The following is a 20,110-nucleotide window of genomic DNA, read 5'->3' on the forward strand; positions in this document are numbered from 1 at the left end:
GTTCGGGGGGGGGGGGGGGGGGGAGGCTGGGGGTGACTGTGCTCCTCTACAGTGTTAGGATCCTCCAGATCCCCGGTTTCCCCGATCCCTGAGCCGGGGCCACGATTGGCCAGCCTGTTCCTGTCTCTCACAAGGTACCCACCAATCAGGCTGGCCAGCTCCTCCCTAGGGCCGTTTCTCTTTCAAGTTTCGTTTCCCCAGCTGTGAGAGAGGAATTGGACTCTCAGCCTGGAGGCCCTGGCGGTGGGTCGGGGCGGTCTTGTACCCGAGCCTGGTATTTCTTTCTTTTGGAACGAATGGAGACCCTCAGCCCCAAGGTCTGTATTCTTTCCCCGACCCCCAGCCCCATTCTCCATAGTGCATCTGGGCAGCTTTGGGCTGGGATAGTGTCACAATGCAGGATGGGGGCCGCTTCAAAAGGGTAGCTGTACAGTTTTCTCTGCCCCTCACTGGAGATAGGAATGGAGAAGGAAGCAGGGGATGCTGGGGGAAGAGGGTTGGAATACCTGAAGTAAAGTGATACAGAGTCAAACCTCTCCCTCCTCACCTCTTTTCCTTCACCTAAGTCCCACGGAATGGAGCTCCTGCCGTATCAGTGGGAAGTGATCCTTCCTGCCCTGGAGGGCAAGAACATCATCATATGGCTCCCTACTGGTGCTGGAAAGACCAGAGCTGCTGCTTATGTGGCCAAGAGGCACCTGGACATGATGGATGGGGCTAAAGTAGCTGTGCTCGTCAACAAGGTGACATTCAGGCCCTGCAGCCCCATCCAGTGACTCTCCCCTTCTTCTCTATCTAGAGCCTCACACTCCTTGGTCTCCCCCGAGAGCTGCCACCCAACCTAGGCTCCAAATCGGAATTCTGGTATATTGACTCACAGGCCAGAAGTTTAAGCATCCCCCCTACAACTTTTGGGTTCCTAGGTGCTGGAATTTACTTATTTAGCAATATTTATTGGGTGCCCATTGTATGGAAGGGTCTAAGCTAGGTATGGTGCTAGATTCTGGCAGGGAAGAGGTGGTCTATCCAGTTTCCTGCCTCCATATCTCTGTTCCCTATCTTCTAGTAGCTCCCCTTTCCATGTCATGTATAGAACTAGACTTGGAAGCAGAAAGACCTGGGTTCAAATTTTGCCTTAGACACTTATTAGCCTGTGACCCTGGGCAAGGTACTTAACCTCTGCAGCCTCAGTTTCCTCATATGCAAAATGGAATTAATAAGGGACAGCTAAGTGGCACAGTGGATAGAGCCCCAAGCCTGGAGTCAGAAGAACCTGGGTACAAATCCAGCCTCAGACATTTCCTCAGTGAGACCTTGAGTGAGTCATCTAACCCTTGCCTTTTTGCCCTAGCATTAATACTGGGATAGAACTTAAGGGTTTGTTGTTGCTTTTTTTTAACCCTTACCTTCCGTCTGGGAGTCAATACTGTGTATTGGCTCCAAGGCAGAAGGGTGGTCAGAGCTAGGCAGTGAGGGTCAAGTGACTTGCCCAGGGTCACACAGCTGGATAGTATCTGAGGCCAAATTTGAACCTAGGACCTCCTGGCTTTAGGCCTGTTTCTCAATGCACTGAGCCACCCAGCTGCCCCCTGTTGTTGCTTTTTAAAGTAAGGATTTATCAGCCCCTTTTAAGGATCAAATGAGATTTAAAAAAATAATACTACATTATATAATAAAATATAACGGATTTAAAGTTGGCAAAGATAACACTTTGCAAACCTGAAAGCATTATATAAAATTAGTATTTGTATTACTAGAACAAGAACAACTACTCCTGTGGTTGTATAGCTAGCTATTATGATGTCCCATCCATTTTCTTTGAGGGACTTGTAGTATAATGGAGTCAGAAGACTTGGATTTGTATCCCAATGTCCCTACTTACTAGGTGACCTTGAGCAAATCACTTGATCCCTCTAGACCTCTTTTTTTTTCTTTTTAAAAAAATTTATTCCAATGACAAATTCACACATGTATTTTCCAAGGTTCCATGATTCATGTTGTCTTCCTCCCCTTTTCCCTCCCCCCTCCCAGAGCTGTCAAGCAGTTCCACTGATTTATACATGTGTTATCACTCAAAACCTATTTCCATATTATTCATATTTTAATAGAGTAAACTTTTAAAACCAAAACCCCAAATCCTATACCCATATAAACAAGTGATAAATCATGTGTTTTCTTCTGTGTTTCTACTCCCACGGTTCTTCCTCTGGGTGTGGATAGCTTCTTTCTCATAAGACCCTCCGAATTGTCCTGGATCAGTGCATTGCTGCTAGTAGCAAAGTCAGTTACATTTGATTGTGCCACAATGTTTCAGTCTCTGTGTACATTGTTCTCCTGGTTCTGCTCCTTTCACTCTGCATCAGTTCCTGGAGGTCGTTCCAGTTCACGTGGAATCTCTCCAGTTCATTATTCCTTTCAGCACAGTAGTATTCCATCACCAACAGATACCACAACATATCTTTGTATTTCCCTGCTCCCAAGTAGGTGCACCTGGTGAGCCAGCACGAGAAGGAGTTCCGTCAGATGCTGGGCCCCCAGTGGACTATTGTCACAATGAGTGGGGACAGAGGACCTCGGGCTGGCTTTGGACACATGGTCCGCTGCACAGACCTTGTCATCTGCACAGCTGAACTGCTTCGGCTGGCCCTGATCAGTACTGAGGAAGAAGAGCATGTGGAGCTCAGTGGTCAGTGGGAATGGGGGTACGGAGGGACTGGGCATAGATAGAATCTGATATACTGTCTGCTCCGAAACCACTCTTCTCCTTCGGACCCTCATGAGGCCGGCCTCCCTTCTAGGCTGATGGGCAGTTCCTAACTCAGTTCCTTTGGGTCGAGCCTCCCCTAACTTGCAATGCCTCCCACTTCTTAGCTCACCGCTTCCCGATATGCCCCTGATCTCTCTTCTCTCCTCCCCTCTCCTCCCCCCCACTTCAGCCTTCTCCCTGCTGATAGTAGACGAATGTCACCACACCCAAAAGGATTCTGTCTACAATGTCATCTTGAGCCACTATCTGGAAAGAAAACTTCAAGGGGCCACAGCCCTGCCCCAAGTGCTGGGTCTCACAGCTTCGCCTGGAACAGGGGGAGCCTCCACGTTGGAGGGGGCCAAAAACCACATCCTACAGGTCAGTCTGCAGGGAAACCTTCCAAGGTGTTCTCTTGAACAGTGGCCCCCCTTGGAACCGTCGCCATGAAATATTCTAATCCCTCCCTTCGAGATGGAGCCATCCTTTGGGGCCTCTTGACCTGGTTCTCGTCCACTGAGATTTCCCTAAAGCAGTCTCTCTCTGTGTTTTACCCTGCCAGCCTAGTCCGTGTGCCTTCTTCACCCAGGACCCAATCCTAATCCTAATTCCTTCTCCTATCCAGCATACTGTAGTGAGACTTGGAGACCTCCGTTCAAATCCTGACCCATTCCTTATTAGCTGTGTGATCATGTGCAAATAAATTACCTTCTCTGAGCCTAACTTTTCTCACCTGTAAAGTGAGCATAGTTGGACTACTTACTGTAGAGAAGAACGTGATGTATTTCAGTGAATCAGTGAACTCATCAATGGTGACTCTTTCCATTCCTAGAGATAGATGGCACAGTTAGGTCATGCAGTGGTAAATTCCTGTCTGGTGTTTGACCTTGGACAAGTCCCTTAACCTCTGTTTGCCTCAGTTTCCTTATTTGTAAAATGGGGATATAATAGCATCTGTTCCCAGGGTTGTTGTAAGGATCAAATGGGAAAATTATCATAAAGCACTTAGGATTGTACCTGGCACATAGTAGGTGCTTTTTAAGTGTTTAGCTATTTTACTATTAGCACTAATTATGTTATACTAGTTATACCAATAACTAATGTTTACTAATACATGAATAATACTAATTAGTATGTGATATGTAAATATATTCGCTATTATTACTTTTATCGCGCATTCCACCCATGGCTTCTCATCCTGGGTTAGCCTTTTTTTTTCCTTTTTAACTCTTACCTTCCATCTTGGAATCAAAACTGTGTATTGATTCCAAGGCAGAAGAATGGTAAGGGCTAGGCAATTGGGCTAAGTGACTTGGTCAGGGTCACACAGCTAGGGTGTGTCTGATCCATATTTGAACCCAGGACTTCACATCTCCAGACCTGGCTCTCAATCCACTGAACCACATAGCTGCTCACATCCTGGGTCATTCTTGTCCATGGCCTTTCTCAAATCCTCTCTAGAGAAGTAACCCATTGAAAGAGGAGTCCCTTGAGGTCTTTTCATGTTGCCTAGACACCAGGGCAGCCCTTGGGCCAGGTGCCTCTTTTCCCTGCACTATATACAATGTGCTTTCAATACCTCTTTTCCATATATCCATGTCCCAGACAATGTATTTGATGTCATGTCACCTATACAAATCCTTTTTGGTTCTTTTTGCTGCAGCCAGTCTGTACTTGCCGTGATTCCTTCAGGCACCCTTTTGGTCTCTTATTTTGATTTCTCAGAGATGTGGAAAGAATCATGTGGAAAGAGTGCTAGATTAAAAATCAGAGGAGGGGGCAGCTGGGTAGCTCAGTGAATTGAGAGCTAGGCCTAGAGATGGGAGGTCCTGGGTTCAAATCTGGCCTCAAACACTTCCTAGCTGGGTGACCTGGGCAAGTCACTTGACCCCCATTGCCTACCCTTACCACTCTTCTGCCTTGTCACCAAAACACAGTATTGATTCCAAGATGGAAGGTAAGGGTCTAAAAAAAATTAGAGGAGCCAGGTTCAAGTTCTCATTCTGCTACCTCCTTTGTCTTTGAATCATGGGTAAGTTACTTCCCCTTTCTTGGCCTTAGTTTCCCCATCCATTAAATGAAAGAATTGCATTAGATAATCTCTAAGGTCCCCCTTTAGTGTTAGATCTAGTAACTTCTCTTCTGACAACTTTTACCAGTGAGATCTCAGTATTCCATGATTCACATTCTTAAATCCCATGAGTGTAGGCTTTGTTTTTGGTTTTATCTAAATCATTTGTACTGGGAGCCCTCATCGGAGAAAACTCTTCCATTATTAGCATCTTCGTTTACCTTAGAGCCTTGGAGAATGGTTACACAGGTGATAGGTGAAAGTTGTATTGAACTTAGGTCTCCTTGACTCAGGTCAACTCTCAATTCATTATATCATTGTTGCATCTTTTCTCCTCATCCTTGTCTTTGTCCTTAACTTCCTCTTTCTCTTCTTTCTCTTCTTCCTCTTCCTCCTCATGTTCCTCCTCCTCACCATCTTCCTCATCATCTTTGTCATCATCTTCCTCTTCCTCATCATCTTCCTCCTCATATCATCTTTCTCCTCCTCATCTTCTTCATATCTTTCTCCTCATATTCATCATCATCTTCATCCTCATCTTCATCTTCTTTCTCATCTTTCTCCTCACCATCTTCATCATCTCCCTGATCATCATCTTCCTCCTCTTCCTCTCAGAACCAGTTGCTGTCTTGCTGTGACTCTCCTGTTCTAGGAGAGGATAATTGTAGTTGAAGAAGGACATATTAGGGGGGCAGCTGGGTAGCTCAGTGGATTGAGAGCCAGGCCTAGAGACAGGAGGCCCTAGGTTCAAATCTGGCCTCAGACACTTCCCAGCTGTGTGACCCTGGGCAAGTCACTTGACCTCCATTGCCTAGCCCTTACCACTATTCTGCCTTGGAGCCAATACACAGTATTGGCTCCAAGACAGAAGATAAGGGTTTAAAAAAAAAAAAGGACATATTAGACCATGAGCTTATCTCTCTAGGGGTCTCAGTGCAAGCACAACAACCAGGAGGTTGAGGAGGATGTTGTGCTTCATGTTGCTCATACATCACCTTACACAGATGACCTGAAATTAAGAGAGGCAGAGTGAAGTCAGGGATACAGGATCAGACCTGGAGTCAGGAGGACCTGGGTTCAGATTTTGCCTCAAACATTTCCTTCACTATGACCATGAAGGATCCAAGGATCAGAGCCATGAAGGAATCAGGAATTTCAGGTGGTAGATGCGAACAGAAAGCACAAGCCAAACTTGTGGCACAGCCTGAGCAAAGACATGGAGCCTGGGGATGGGGTGGGAGTGTGTGAAGGGGCACCATATGCAATAAGTGTGAAAAGTTCAAGCTGAGTCACTCTCTGCTTAGTAGAGTCCTATAGGGAAGAGTTACAGCATCATACACTCTATGTCCTCCTCTAGCTCTGTGCCAACCTGGACACCTGCCACATCTCATCACCCCAGAGGTATTATGAGCAGCTGGAGGAGCACAGTTCCCGGCCCTGCAAGCGCTATGACCTGAGCCAAGAACGGAATCCGGTGCGTGCCTCGGGATGGGCCCATGAAAGGGCAGAGGCTGGGACTGGGTTGAAGAAAGGGAATGTGTTGGTTAAAGACCAGAAAGGAGACCACACAGGGCCCTGGCAATGTCAGGACAAAACTCTATGTATGTGGATTTCTGAAACACAAGGGGGCTTGGGATGGAGCACCAACCCTGGAGTCAGGAAGACTCATCTTTTTCCTCAGCCCAAATCTGGCCTCAGACACCTGCTCTATGACCCTGGGTAGGCCACTTAACCTGTTTGTCTCAGTTTCCTCATCTGTAAAATGAGCCAGAGAAGGAAATGGCAAACCCCTCCAGAATTCCTGCCAAGAAAATACCAAAGGGGTTACAAAGAATCGGACTTGACTGAAAAAAGACTGAACAAAAGCCATTAATAAACATTGACTACTGACTATTGACTTAGCAGTGCTGGTAATTGTCCCTCAAGACATGAGAAAACCACCTCTTTTTCTTGGGCTTATGATTCCCACCCCCAAAAAAACAAGGGCCAACTAGGTCTTGTGCCCAACACCCCACACAGTATCTTTTTAAAAAATCCTTCCATCTTAGAATTGTTACTAAGTATTGATTCTAAGGCAGAAGATTGGTAAGGACTAGGCAATGGGGGTGAAGTGACTTGTCCAGGGTCACACAACTAGGAAGTATCTGAGGCCAGATTTGAACCTAGGATCTTTCATTTCTAGGCCTGGCTCTCAATCTACTGAGTCACCCAGCATCTCCTCCTGCACAGTGACTTAATATATGTCATATATCTGGTAAATGTTTGCTGAATGAATGAATGAACAAATGAATGACCATCTTGGTGGTCATCATACTCTTGTTTTGGACTGTCTGAAATTGTCTAGACGATGTGACATGTACAGGTCACAAATTCTTTGAACCAGGCACTGTATAATTAGAGCATGGCATCCCCATTTTAGGGCTTATAGGGACCTTCTTCCCAAGTCTTACCCCAACCTCTGAGAAGTATCATGGTGTAAGGGAAAGTGTGCTGGACTTGGAAGCAGGAGATCTGGGTTCATATCCTACCGCAAATACTGTATAACCATAAGCTCTTCAGTTTTCTTGTCCATAAAATAAGAGTAACAATAATAATGAACTTTATATCACACTTAAAGGTTTGCAAAATGCTTTATAAATGTCTTCTCCTTTTTCTTCACAACAATCCTAGGAAGGAATCGCTATTATTATTTCCATTTTATAGAAGAGAAAACTGAGGCAAACAGGGTTAAGTGATATATTAGAGGGAAACAAAGAGTTGATAAGAGAAATAAAAAATGTTACACCAGGAAACAGTTTGAAAGAAGGAAGCTGATTTCAGAGCACACCCTTACTTCCTGTTCTCTTCACTAAGCAACCTAATGAAGTTTGCCTCACAGATGACGAGTCAGTTCCTCCCTCTAAATAAGGGGGAAACTGGGAGCGAGGGAAAGGAGGCTTCCCTATTCTGATTTCTATCACTTATTGAAGGCTTTGATGTAAGTCTCTTCAAAAAGGAATAAAATTTCTTCCCCTGAGGGAAACAACAGTAATCCTGCTGAGGTCTTTTCTGATTCTGCTCAAGACTTTTCTTCAGCTCAAGTTATGTGGAGAAAGGCAATAGCCAGAGAGAAGATGAAGTGCTGTGTATTCAGACCACCCACAAGCCGAAGTGAGTCCAGAATTCAGCTTGGGTCTAACTGCCTCCTTCCTCAAGCTTCCATGGAATTCTCTCTCTCCTCCCCCATGGGTCTGGGTATGGATTCCATGTGTTTTTCTTGAGCTCTTCACTGTGCATGTCATTTCTTCTGTCTGTGCCCATTTCTCTCAGTCACAGTGACTTTCCCAGGGTTACTCAGCTAGTAAGTGTCTGAGGCTAGATTTGAATTTAGGACTTCCTGACTCCCAGCCGCACACACTATCTGTGATACCACAATCAGCTGCAATATTGGTATTCTGCTTGGAAGATAATGCTTGGTCAGTCTGAGATGTGAGCTGTTATTAGCATCCTACCTCACTGGGATGGGGGAAGTGGTGCTGAAGGTTCTACCCATGGGATAAACTTTCTAGAAAAAGCCTTGAGTGATGGATTGTACTCTGACCTTCTACAGATCAGTTCAGAGGCCAGTGATGATCATTGCAGCTAGCATTGACTTTTTGTGGTGATGGAAGGTTCACAAAGAACTTTTCATCTATTGTCTTATTTCTTCTTCATAGCAACCTTGAGAAATGGGTGGTGATATTATCATTCCCATTTTATAGTTGGGAAAACTGAGGCAGCATCTGAAGCAAGATTCAAGCCAAGGGTCTTCCCAGCTTCCAAAGTCCAGTACTCTCTCCAACTACTCCATCTAGTGGTCTACCACATTACCGTTAAAAAAAAATCTTTCAACATTTTTTTTTCACAATTACATGTGAAAACATTTTTAAAAATCCTTGCCTTCCATCTTAGAATCAATACTGTGTCTTGGTTCCAAGGCAGAAGAGTGGAAAGGGCTAGGCAATATGGGGTAAGTGACTTTCCCAGAGTCACACAGCTAGGAAGTGTACGAGGTCACATTTGAACCCAGGACCTCCTGACTCCAGGCCTGGCTCTATCCACTGAGTCATGCAGCTGCTCCCTAAATACACACCTTTTTAAAAATTGGTGTTGCTGTCTTTCGTTTTTGTGCCATCTTCGTTTCCAAACATATTCCTTTTTCTTCCCTACCCAGAAAGCCAACCCTTATAACAAACACCAAAGAAAGGGTTGGGGCTGCCAGTTTAGCAAAACTAACCAATGCATAAATTGATTCTGGCAGTATGCCACCAGGAGTCCCTTCTTCTGCAGAGAAGGGAGAGTAGAATGCATGCGTGTGTTTGTTGTGTGTTTTTTATTTTTCAAAGCTGTAGGATATGAGCTCCTTGAAAACGGCGATTATTTCTTTTTTGTCTTTGTCTTCCTAGTTCCGGCACAGTAGCTGGCATGCAGTAGGGAGTGGATTGATTGATGCAAGAAAATCCTGTTTGCCGTGGTTTGGTTGTTGAGTCACCTCAGTTGTGTCTGACTCTTCCTGACCACATTTGGGTTTTATTTTGGTAGAGATACCAGAGTGGTTTGCCATGTCCTTCTCCAGCTCATTTGACAGATGAGGAAACTGAGGCAAGCAGGGTGAAGTGACTTGCCCAGGGTGACACAGATAGTGTCTGAGGCCAGAGTTGAACTTATGAAAAGGAGTCTTCCTCTGGCCTAGCCACAAGTGCTGATCACAATTTTCAAATGACTACATTTGGTTCTGGGGGACTTTCCAGGAGGGACTCGGTTTCTTCCAGACCTTCCCTCCTACATCCCAGCATGGATGCCTCTCCCCTACTGTGTGGGTAAGTTTCCCTGTGCTTGGGTGGGTTTTGAGGTCTCCATTCACCCCTTTTCTCCCCTGCCCATCTAGGACCCATTTGGAGACCTGCTGAAAAAGCTCATGGATGAAATCCAGGACAGACTCGAGATGCCCGAGCTGAGCCGGGACTTTGGGAGCCAGAACTATGAGCAGCAGGTGGTTGAGCTGAGCAACAAAGGTGAGAGGTGGATTCGAGGGGCTGTTTATTTGTATTAGAGGGGTGAAGGCTTTCAGTATAGAGAGGGGGAAAGAGAGGAGAACTTCCCTTCTCAAAGCGGGGTTCAGGGGAGACAGCAGCTGTAACAGGTTGGCTCGGAGAGAGAAGAGGGGGTTTGAAGATTTCCCCCTTCTGCCTTCCCTCCTTAGCTAAAGCAGCTCTCCCCAATTCGCTCTTGTCCCTCTTGTCCCCCCTCCACTACTCCAGACCAAAGGGTCTCCCCTTGATCCGTTCACTCACACTCAGCTTGGGGAACAGATAACTTTTAATGTTAACTCAATCAGGTAATACAAAGGAATACCGGGCAGGGAAGAATGAGAAAAGAATGTGGGAAAAGGGGGTCCCTGCCTATCCAAACCCTTTCGCTCCCTCCTCGAGTTTGGGGGGAACTCGGGCGCTGGTGGCCTGAGCCCCCGAGAGAACGTCAGGTTGACTGACCCTGGGTTTGGCCCCTTGGCCACAGTTCAGACTCGGCAACAGGAGCTGAAGTAGTCGGACAGAGATTCAAGATGTCTTTCTCAGATTTTTTCTCTTCAATAGTCTTTTCAATTGGGACATGTTGGGAGGAAAGATTTCCAGTCCCAGACAGGAAGAAATGAGAAACCCTCAGGGGTCTTTTTCAGCCTTCTCCGGCTTCTCCTCCTCCAGATTCCAAACTCCTGGGGCCCCTCCCCCGCTGAGGCGACCAGTTCCACTTTTCTTATGTGCCAGCCTCCGTCACAGAGGGGAGGCCGAGGAGGCTGGGGCGGAGGCCTGGGTGGGAGCCCTTCTGACCCGGGCCTCTTTCTCCCTTCTCCTCCCTTGGCCAGCCGCCGAGCAAGGCCACCTCCAGCGGCGGGTGTTCGCTATGCACCTCCGGCGGTACAACGACGCGCTGCTCACCCACAGCACCGTCCGCGCAGTGGATGCCCTGACCTCGCTGGCGAGCTTCTACACCGAGGAGCAGATGGCCAAGGTTGGGGTCCTCCCTGCGGAGCGCTGGCTGCTCCAGCTCTTTGACAGTGAGTGCAGGGATGCGGGTGGGGGACAACCCTGGGAGTGGGAGGTTGGTCGGGGGAGGGGCTGTTGCAGGGGAATCACCTTCCCTTTGGGGTCTTTGGTGTCTCCTGGCTGGCCCCCAGGAGCTGGGGGTGGGAACAGGCAGGGCCTGCCCCAAATCCCCGGAGCGGGCTCTGAGGCCGGGGCTGGAGTCAGGCAGAACTGACCCTCCTGTCCATGCCCCCTTCAGGCCCCCAGGTCCTTCCGGCGGCCTCCCCCGATTTCTGCCTCCCGTCTTTCCCTCCCAGGGCACAAGGAGGCGCTGGCTTTATTGGCCAGCGATGCCCAATTTGAAAATCCAAAGCTTAAGGACCTGGAGGATATTCTGGAAGAGCTATTCAGTAGCCCCGACCCCTCCCGGGGCATCATCTTTGCCCGGACCCGGCGGAGTGCCCGTGCCCTGGTCCTCTGGCTCCAGGAGCAGCCCAGACTTCAGCGGCTGGGCATCAAGGCCCACGTGCTCACTGGGGCTGGCAACAGCAGCCAGATCACCCACATGACCCAGGTGGGCCCTGGGAGGGGGCTGATGACCCGCCGGGGCACTGCGTGGCAGGGGAAGGGGCCAGGGTGCCCCCGGGGGGGAGGAGGGTGGCCGAAGCTCCCCCTCCACCCCGCGTCTCCTGTCCTCTAGACGGAGCAGCGGGAGGTGATCCAGAGATTCCGGGAGGGCACCCTCAACCTCCTGGTGGCCACCAGCGTGGCCGAGGAGGGGCTGGACATTCCTCAGTGTAACATGATAGTGCGCTACGACCTCCTCACTAATGAAATTTCGATGATGCAGGTACCTCCTCTGTCCCCAGAGTCCCCCCTCCATTGCCCCCCCAGCCCCCCAGGAGAGCCGCTCCCCAGAGGCACCCCCTCCCCCACTACCTCCTCTTGGACATTGGCAAACAGCGCCCCCCTTTGCTGGGACCCCTCCCCCACCAGGCTCCGAAGGGACCAGTTCCCTGAGCTGTAACTGGGATTCCCTGCGCCCTCTTGGGGTGCGGGCTGGGGGGTGGCTGGGCTGAGAGCTTCTGCCTCTTGCACAGTTTTTTGGGGAGAATGGCCAGCCCTGTGCCAGAGAGCCCCACCGTGCCCTGACGTGAGGGCCAGCCTTCTGGCCTCCCTGCCTCCGGCCCCAGGAGGAGGCAGTGGGGGGAGGCATGGCCTGACTTCTAAAAAGACCTAACACCCTGGTGGTGGCAGCCTGGAGGGGCACTGTGGGGAGAAGACACTCGTCCCTTTGGCTGTAGTTCCCTCATGTTGCCCTTCCAGCCCAGCCATTGGTGACTCTGGGAGTCCCTTCATCTTTTTTTTTAAACCTCACCTTCTGTCTTAGCATCAACACTGTATTGTTCCAAGGCAGAAGGGCGGTCAGGGCTGGACAATGGGGGTCAATGACTTACCCAGGGCCACCCAGCTAGGATTTGAACCCAGGACCTCTTGCCTCCAGGCTTGGCTCTCTATCCCTTGGGTCACCCGGTTGCCCCTTAAGTCCCTTCCTCTTGCTCCCCAGGCAAGGGGCAGAGCCCGGGCCAGCCAGAGCATGTACTCCTTTGTGGCGGGCCAAGGGAGCAAGGAGCTGCATCGGGAAATGACCAACGAGGCGCTGGAGGCCTTGATGAGGCAGGCTGTGTCCGCAGTACAGAGAATGGAAGAAAAGGAGTACAAAACGACGGTCAGGACCGGTGCGGGGGAGGTTGGGGCGATGGAGGCTCCTTCCCTTGTTAGCCCTCACTGGCTGTTTTGAAAGCAGTACTCCGTGATGGCTGCAGGGCTGGGCGTTCGGGGTCCCCGCGGGGAAGGTCGGAGGCCAGATGGGAACGGAGGTCCTCCTGGCCTTCTACTCCCCGAGCCGCCCCATTTCTCTGCTTTTCCCAGTGGTTACTATTGCCCCAACTGGTGGGGGTCAGCCGCGGTGTGGGGCATGTCAGCGTAGGGAAATGACGCAGTCTCGAGCCCCGCTGAAGGGGACGGAAAGAAGCCAGTGACTGGCCTCTTCCTTCTTGCCCGGACCAGAAACCTCTGAAGGAGAACCGCGTGCGTTTTCTCACGCCTCATTTCGGGGGTATTCCCACGAATGCTAAAATGTACGCCTCAGCCCTCGCGCCCCTTCTCTGCCCCGACCCTCGCCGGCCCGCCATTGGCGAGAACCCCAAAGTGGGGGTGCTAGAGCGGCCGCGCGGGAGCAGGGCCCGTCGGCAGGAGAGAGCCACCAGGATGTCAAACCGTCGAAGGGCCAGAGAAGGGACTGGGGAGATGGCTCCAAAGAGAGGCCACTACCGGGAGAAGGAGGCCAGATAGGGGAGTTGCCTTCATAAAAGGGAGGAGGATCCCGTTGGCTTCATTTGGCCCCAGAGGACAAAACTAGAAGCAAGAGTGGGCATGGCATAGAGGAGATTTCAGCCCTCTACTAAGAAAACTGCCTACCCAGAAGAGCTGTCTGAAAGCGAAATGGCTCAGGGGATGGAGAGCCAGGCCCAGAGAGGGGAGGTCCTGGGTTCAAATCTGGCCTCAGACACTTCCCAGCTGTGTGACCCTGGGTAAGTCACTTGACCCCCACTGCCTAGCCCTTATGGCTCTTCTGCCTTGGAGCCAATACATGGTGTTGACTCCAAGACGGAAGGTAAGGGTTTAAAAATAAAAATAAATAAAACCCAGCCTCAGATATTTACTAACTTTGTGACCCTGGGCAAGTCACTTGTCCCCCACTGCCTAGCCCTTACCACTCTTTTGCCTTAGAGCCAATACACAGTATTGATTCAAGATGGAAGGTAAGGGTTTAAAAAAAAAAAGGTAGTGAGGTCTCCGTCACCTAGCTGGGAAAGGAGTTGGAGGAGAGAGGTAAGGTGGAGAGTTACTGGAGGAGGGAAGGGAAGGGAAGGTTGAAATGATCTAGATACCCTGTAAGTGAGATGCAAATGAGTCCTAATTATGCCGCTCCCTTTCTCCTCTGAGAGACACCCCTCAAGTTGGGGCTCCACGACGCTGGCCTTCCTCCTAAGTCTTCCCTCCCTGTTACCCCAGATTGTGAGCCTGCAGCTGGAGGCCGTGAGCCAGCGCAAGGCCCAGGCTGCTAAGAAGATGGCCAAGAAGATGGAGTTCCAGGCAGCCGCAGTGAGACTCCTTTGTACCAACTGTGCCGAGCCCGTGGGCTACGGCAGTGACCTGCGGAAGGTGGAGGGCACACACCATGTCAATGTGAACCCCGACTTCATGTGAGACCCTGTGGGGCACCCTGAGGACAGGAAAGGACAGGAAAAAGAGTTAGGGATGGACAGAAGTCAAGAGGTCAAGCGAGGTGGCACAGTCATGAGAGTGCCAGACCTGGAGTCAGGAGGACCTGGGCTCAAATAGGACCTGGAACATTTCCTAGCTGTGTGACCCTGGACAAGTCACTTAACCCCGTTTGCCTAATGCTTGTCCTTGTGTTTTAGAATCGTTACTAAGACAAAAAATAGGGATTAAAAAGAGAGAGAGAAAGTACAGACCAGATAGGTCTAGGAGGGTACCAGGGAGCCTTGGCCCGGAGAGGTGCCGAGCTGATGGGGAAGAGTGAGTGAGGGGTAACAGCGAGTTGCTGAAGTACGGGGAGATAGAACAGGTGTACTTAACCCACTTTGTTACCTTGTGTACAAGCATCTACTATAAGACTTCCCTCAGACCTGTGGCCATTGACCGAACCTTCAAAGACTGGTATCCCGGAGGTACCATTAGCTGCAGGAAATGCGGAGAGGTGAGTGCAAGGGGGACCCTCTCCCCCTTTCGTCTGCCCTGGCCTGGGTGGAAGTTGGAGGCTAGGGAGAGAATGATCAGACGCGAAGCGTGAAAAGAGGGCTTTCGGCATAAATAAATAAGTTTATTTATTATTTGGGGCAGCCCCCTCGCCTCTGGGGCCAAGTTCTCTCTCCGGTAAAATGACACCAGAGGGCTCATCTCTACATCCACCCATCCGCCCCTGCCCTCAGAGGGCTCGTGCACAAGCCAAGCCCCAACTTCTTTCCTAAACCGTCCCTTCACCTCACGTACGTAGACACACACACACACACCCGTCCTGTGCCCACAGGCTTGGGGTCTGGAGATGATCTATAAGTCGGTAAATCTGCCTGTCCTGAACATCCGGAGCCTGGTGTTAGAGACCCCCCAAGGACGGCGGAAGGTGAGCCAGTGGTCCAAGGTGCCCTTCCAGGTGGCCGACTTGGATTATGTCCAGGACTGTGTCTCCCAGCTGACCCAAGAAACAACCAACTGAAGTGGCTTCAGCTCATCAACCACTGTCCAAGAGAGACTTGAAGGAAGCAGAGAATCCAAGAAGCAGAGGAAAAAAGGGAGAGCATTCCCCAGCACAGGAGACTTGGCCAGTGAAAATGGCGGCATCAGGGTCAGCTGGACGGCTCCATAGATAGAGAGCCCTCTCTAAAGACAGAAGGGAGACTAGAGACCCGCATGGGGCGTCTGAACAGTTCTCGTTCATCAGCACAGACTCCTCTGTTTTCTTTTACTTCTGAATAAACAATTGGGTTTTGTTTTGTGGTTTGTTTTCTTTTTTTACATTTATCTACCATCTTGTTTTTTTTTTAAGTTGCATAGAGGAAAATTTATTTTTTATTTTAAAATTTTTATTTAATTAATTTAGAATATTTTTCCATGGTTACAGGATTCATGTTTTTTCCCTCCCCTCTTCCTTCCCCCCTCCCTTAGCCAAAGCTCAATTCCACTGGCTTCTACATGTGTCATTGATCAAGACCCATTTCCATATTATTGATATTTGCACCAGGGTGATCATTTAGAGTCTACATCCGCAATTGTATCCCCACCAACCCATGTGATCAAGCAGTTGTTTTTCTTCTGCATTTCTACTCCCACAGTTCTTTCTGTGGATGTGGATAGTGTTCTTCCTCATAAATCCCTCAGAATTGTCCTGGATCATTACATTGCTGCTAGTAGAGAAGTCCATTACATTCAATTGTGCCACTGTGTATCCATCTCTGTGTATAATGTTCTTCTGGTTCTGCTCCCTTCACTCTGCACCACTTCCTGGGCACCAGTTTACCTACCACCTTAGAATTGATACTAAGTATAGATTTTAAGTGATGAGGTCGAGGTAACTGGGTTGTGACTTGCCCACAGTTACACAGCTAGGAAGTTTTCTGAGGCCAGATTTGGACCCAGGTCATCCTGACTCTGGGCCAGGTTCTCTATCCACTGTGCTATCTAGCTGATTCGGAAAACTGTTTTTCACAGCAATTGGACTTCTCTTGCTGGCTGATGGGGATTTGGGCAGGACAGAGGGGCAGGAGAGAGGAGGTCACTGCATTTGGAGTCAGAGGATCTGTCTTTGCTCTCTGCTAGCTGGGTGACCTTGGAATAATCACTTTCTCCCTCTGAGTCTCTGTGTCCACCTCTATAAAATGAGGGAGTTGAAATACATATTGATTCGGCACCCTTTCAGCTCCAAATCTGGATGGATTGTAGCAGGTATTGGGAAGGGACCTAATATGCCGGACGGTAGGAAGAGCATTGGACTGGAAATCAAGAGACCTGGTTTTGAATCCCAACTTGGACCCACCCAGTAGCTATGTAACCTACCAGATTTATTAAGCACCGACAATGGGCTAGGCATTGTGCTAAGTGCTTCAGGGTCAAAGAAAGACAAAAGCCAGTCCTTGCTCTCAAGGAGCTCACAGTCTAACAGAGGAGACATCATACAAATAACTGTACAAACAAGCGATAGACAGGATCAAGAGAAAGTCATCTATGCAGGGAAGACACTAGAATGAAGGGATTGGGGAAGGCTTCCTGTAGAAGAAAGGCTTTTAGCTGAGACTTGAAGGAAACCAGAGAAGCCAATAGGCAGAGGGGAGAAGGGAGAGCATCCCAGACACAGGACACACAGCCAGTGAAAATGGCAGGATCACAGCCATAGCACTGCTGGGTCTGTACCCCAAAGAGATAAGGGACAAAAAGACCTGTACAAGAATATTCATAGCTGCGCTCTTTGTGGTGGCCAAAAATTGGAAAACGAGGGGATGCCCATCAATTGGGGAATGGCTGAACAAACTGTGGTATATGTTGGTGATGGAATACTATTGTGCTAAAAGGAATAATAAAGTGGAGGAATTCCATGGAGACTGGAACAACCTCCAGGAAGTGATGCAGAGCGAAAGGAGCAGAACCAGGAGAACATTGTACAGAGACAAACACACTGTGGTATAATCGGACGTAATGGACTTCTCCATTAGTGGCAGTGTAATGCCCCTGCACAATCTGCAGGGATCAAGGAGAAAAAAACACTATTCATAAGCAGAGGACAAACTGAGGGAGTAGAAACACTGAGGAAAAGCAACTGCCTGACTACAGTGGCTGAGGGGACATGACAGAGGAAAGACTCTGAGCGAACACTCTGATGCAAATACTAACAACATGGCAATGGGTTCGAGTCAAGAACACATGTGATACCAGTGGAATCATGTGTCGGCCACGGGGGGGTGGGAGGGAGGAAAAGAAAATGATCTTTGTCTTTAATGAAAAATGCATGGAAATTATCAAATAAAATACTATAAAATTAAAAAAAAATGGCAGGATCAGGCGTCAGCTAGGTGATTCAGTGTATTGAGTGCCCCATCTAAAGATGGGAGGTTCTGGGTTCAAATAACACTTTCCAGCTGTGTGACTCGGGGCAAGTCACTTAACTGCCATTATCTAGCCCTTTCCCTTCTGCCTTAGAGTAGTTACTAGGACAGAAGGGAAGGGTTTTTTTTTTTTTTAAACGATTTAGAAATTTATTGTAAAAGCTGCCATTTTCCTCAGAGGCACCAGAGGGCAGTGCCTCCCCCAGTCTGATGCCTGGCACTTCCTAAACCTACTTCCAATGAGTCACCAGTTGTCTCATTCCTCCCTCCCTCCTATCCACCCATCCCCCAGCCCCACTTCCTGGCCCTTGGTCAGCTGGAGCATCACAGTCTGGGCGCCTTGCTGTCCAGCCACTGAGGGGCATGGAGCAGCTGGACCAACCCACCGCTGGCATAGTTGAGGGGCTGGGGAAGGCAAAATGCTCCATGGGCTGGCGAACTTCTGTCCAGACAAGAGGAAAGCTTCTAAATAGTGGGCCAAAGCAAGACCTGCCTGTGGGCTCCAAGGCTTCTACCTCCTCTTCCCTTACTCTTCTCCATTCCATTCCTGATCCCTTACTTCCCTTGTCCTATCTGAAGAGGAGAGCATGGAGGCAATATGGCGGTACAGTGTTTGAAGGTTTAGGGACCTTTGAATGCCATCAGAAGATTCAGAACTTCAAGGGACTTCAGAAATCATCCAGTCTAACCTCATTGAGAAAAATTGAGGTCCAGAGGGTTCCACCTTCCCTTGGAAGACTTAGTTCTCTGACCCTAACTGTAGATTCCATCCATTGGATTTCCCATCTAAGATCCCCAAACAGCCTAGGCTGGACAGAGTTATTTGCTGGGTCAGGGGCTTTGGCTTCCTCCAGATTCTGCCCTTTAGCTCTTCCAGATCTCTTCTGTGAAGAGAGAACTAAGAAAGAAATGTCCTTTCCAGACTGCATTCTTTCCTAATCAATACACTAGAACCCTTCTGTTCTGGGAATGATGGAAAGAACCCTGAACTTGGAGTCATGAGACTAGAGTTGGAATCTTGGCTGACAAATTCTACTGCTGTGATTTTAGTGGAAGGTTGAGCTGGGTTTGGAGTCAAGGACCTGGGTTCAAATTCTGGGTGTAATAATGAATATCTGTGAGATCTTAGTAAGCCCCTTCACTCTTAGAATCCAGAGAAGAGCAAAGTATCATTTCCAAGTCTAGATCCTATGACATTGAATCAGTCCTTTTAATTTATTGTACTTTGTTTCTGTATCTAAAATGTGCAAATGGGGGCAGCTAGACAGCTCAGTGTATTAAAAGATGGGAGGTCCTAGATTTAAATCTGGTCTCAACTATTCCTAGTTGTGTGATCCTGGGCAAGTCACTTAATCCCCACTGCCTAGTCCTTACTGCTCTTCTGTCTTAGAACCAATACACAGCATTGATTCTAAGATAGAAGGTAACGGTTTAAAAAATAAAGATAAAATAAAATGAGCAATTTGGACTGGAAACATGTTGAAATGTAGGGGCAGCTAGTGAGCATAGTGGATAAAAAGAAAGGACCTGGGGAGATAAACAAATCTGGGATGTTTGAGCTCCCTCAGAAGAAAAGATCTCCAAGTCTTTGATAGAACCTTATTACCTGGTAGTCAATTATTTCTGGGGCAGTTAGGTAGCTAGAGAGCCAGGCCTGGAGTTAGGAGGTCCTGGGTTCAAAAGTGATCTCAGACACTTACTAGCTTGTCCTTATCTGTCATATCATCATTCTTTGTCTCTCCAGTCACTCCACCACTCCCCTTATCCTTGTTCTTCTTGGATAAGTAGCCATTACATATTTCAGTCAGGATAGGTATTTGTTTGAATAAATCTTCTAGCCTGTTATCAATTAGGAAAAACTTGAGTCTGTTTCTTTGGCAAGATCATTCTAAGTTTTTACATGTCAGGGTCTGGATAGCTACCATCAGGATAACGTATACTTCGGTCATTGTCTGCCACATAAATGAATTATTGAATGGTATGATATTCATAAATGAAGTTGTGTTAGAGATAAGTATCCATAACTACCAATGTTACTGTATTGTATGTTAGACAATATGTTCAATATACTCCCAAAATCATGATTACTGATGCCCAAAACAATAACTGCCACGTGTTGTTTTTTCTCTAATGATCTTCCACTTGAACCCCAAAGATGGCTCTCTTGCTCAGGGGTTCCAATTGTCACCCCCTTGCAGTTAACTAACATGGATTCTTTTGAAACTGGGGTGCCAAAACTGTACTAGTGGGGGATCAGGAACCAAAGCTTGATAGGTCTCTGAGAAGGAGGGAAGAGATAAATAGAAGCACCACTTTCTCCCCCAGGCAGAGTTGCCCCAAAGAAGGTGAAGTTGAATCAATGTCCAGAGCTGAAAGGTACAGAGGAAATCCCCTTCAGTCTCTGGTTTCTGTTTCCTTCTCTGGATGAATATTCTCTTGACCCCCTTAGTACATTTGAAGAATGAGATGTTTAGTTCTTCTGTAATTTATAAGATCTATTTATTGTTTGGAGATTCAGGAATTGTAGGTTTAGGGAAGAGGGAAAAGGGGAAATCCCTATTTCTATTTC

The 20,110-nt window shown here is 48.4% G+C and overlaps 1 protein-coding gene across 2 annotated transcripts; it reads left to right on the forward strand.

The window, feature by feature from the left end:
* Positions 1 to 60: 60 nt before the first annotated feature.
* DHX58 (DExH-box helicase 58) lies at positions 61 to 15,438 on the forward strand. 2 transcript variants are annotated; one of them, XM_001366842.5, is made up of 13 exons: positions 61 to 317; positions 567 to 743; positions 2,485 to 2,686; positions 2,937 to 3,127; positions 6,175 to 6,291; positions 9,724 to 9,850; positions 10,699 to 10,890; positions 11,176 to 11,432; positions 11,559 to 11,708; positions 12,426 to 12,587; positions 13,937 to 14,127; positions 14,549 to 14,645; positions 14,976 to 15,438. In XM_001366842.5, the coding sequence occupies exons 1-13, from the start codon at positions 297 to 299 to the stop codon at positions 15,159 to 15,161; spliced, it is 2,070 nt and encodes a 689-aa protein (XP_001366879.4). In that variant the 5' UTR covers positions 61 to 296; the 3' UTR covers positions 15,162 to 15,438. The 2 variants fall into 2 exon arrangements, with proteins under 2 accessions (XP_001366879.4, XP_007482252.2); XM_007482190.2 differs by lacking the exon at positions 61 to 317 and having other exon boundaries at positions 604 to 743; positions 2,482 to 2,686.
* Positions 15,439 to 20,110: the final 4,672 nt, after the last annotated feature.

This window comes from Monodelphis domestica, chromosome 2 (genome assembly GCF_027887165.1).
Source record: "Monodelphis domestica isolate mMonDom1 chromosome 2, mMonDom1.pri, whole genome shotgun sequence".
NCBI lineage: Eukaryota > Metazoa > Chordata > Mammalia > Didelphimorphia > Didelphidae > Monodelphis > Monodelphis domestica.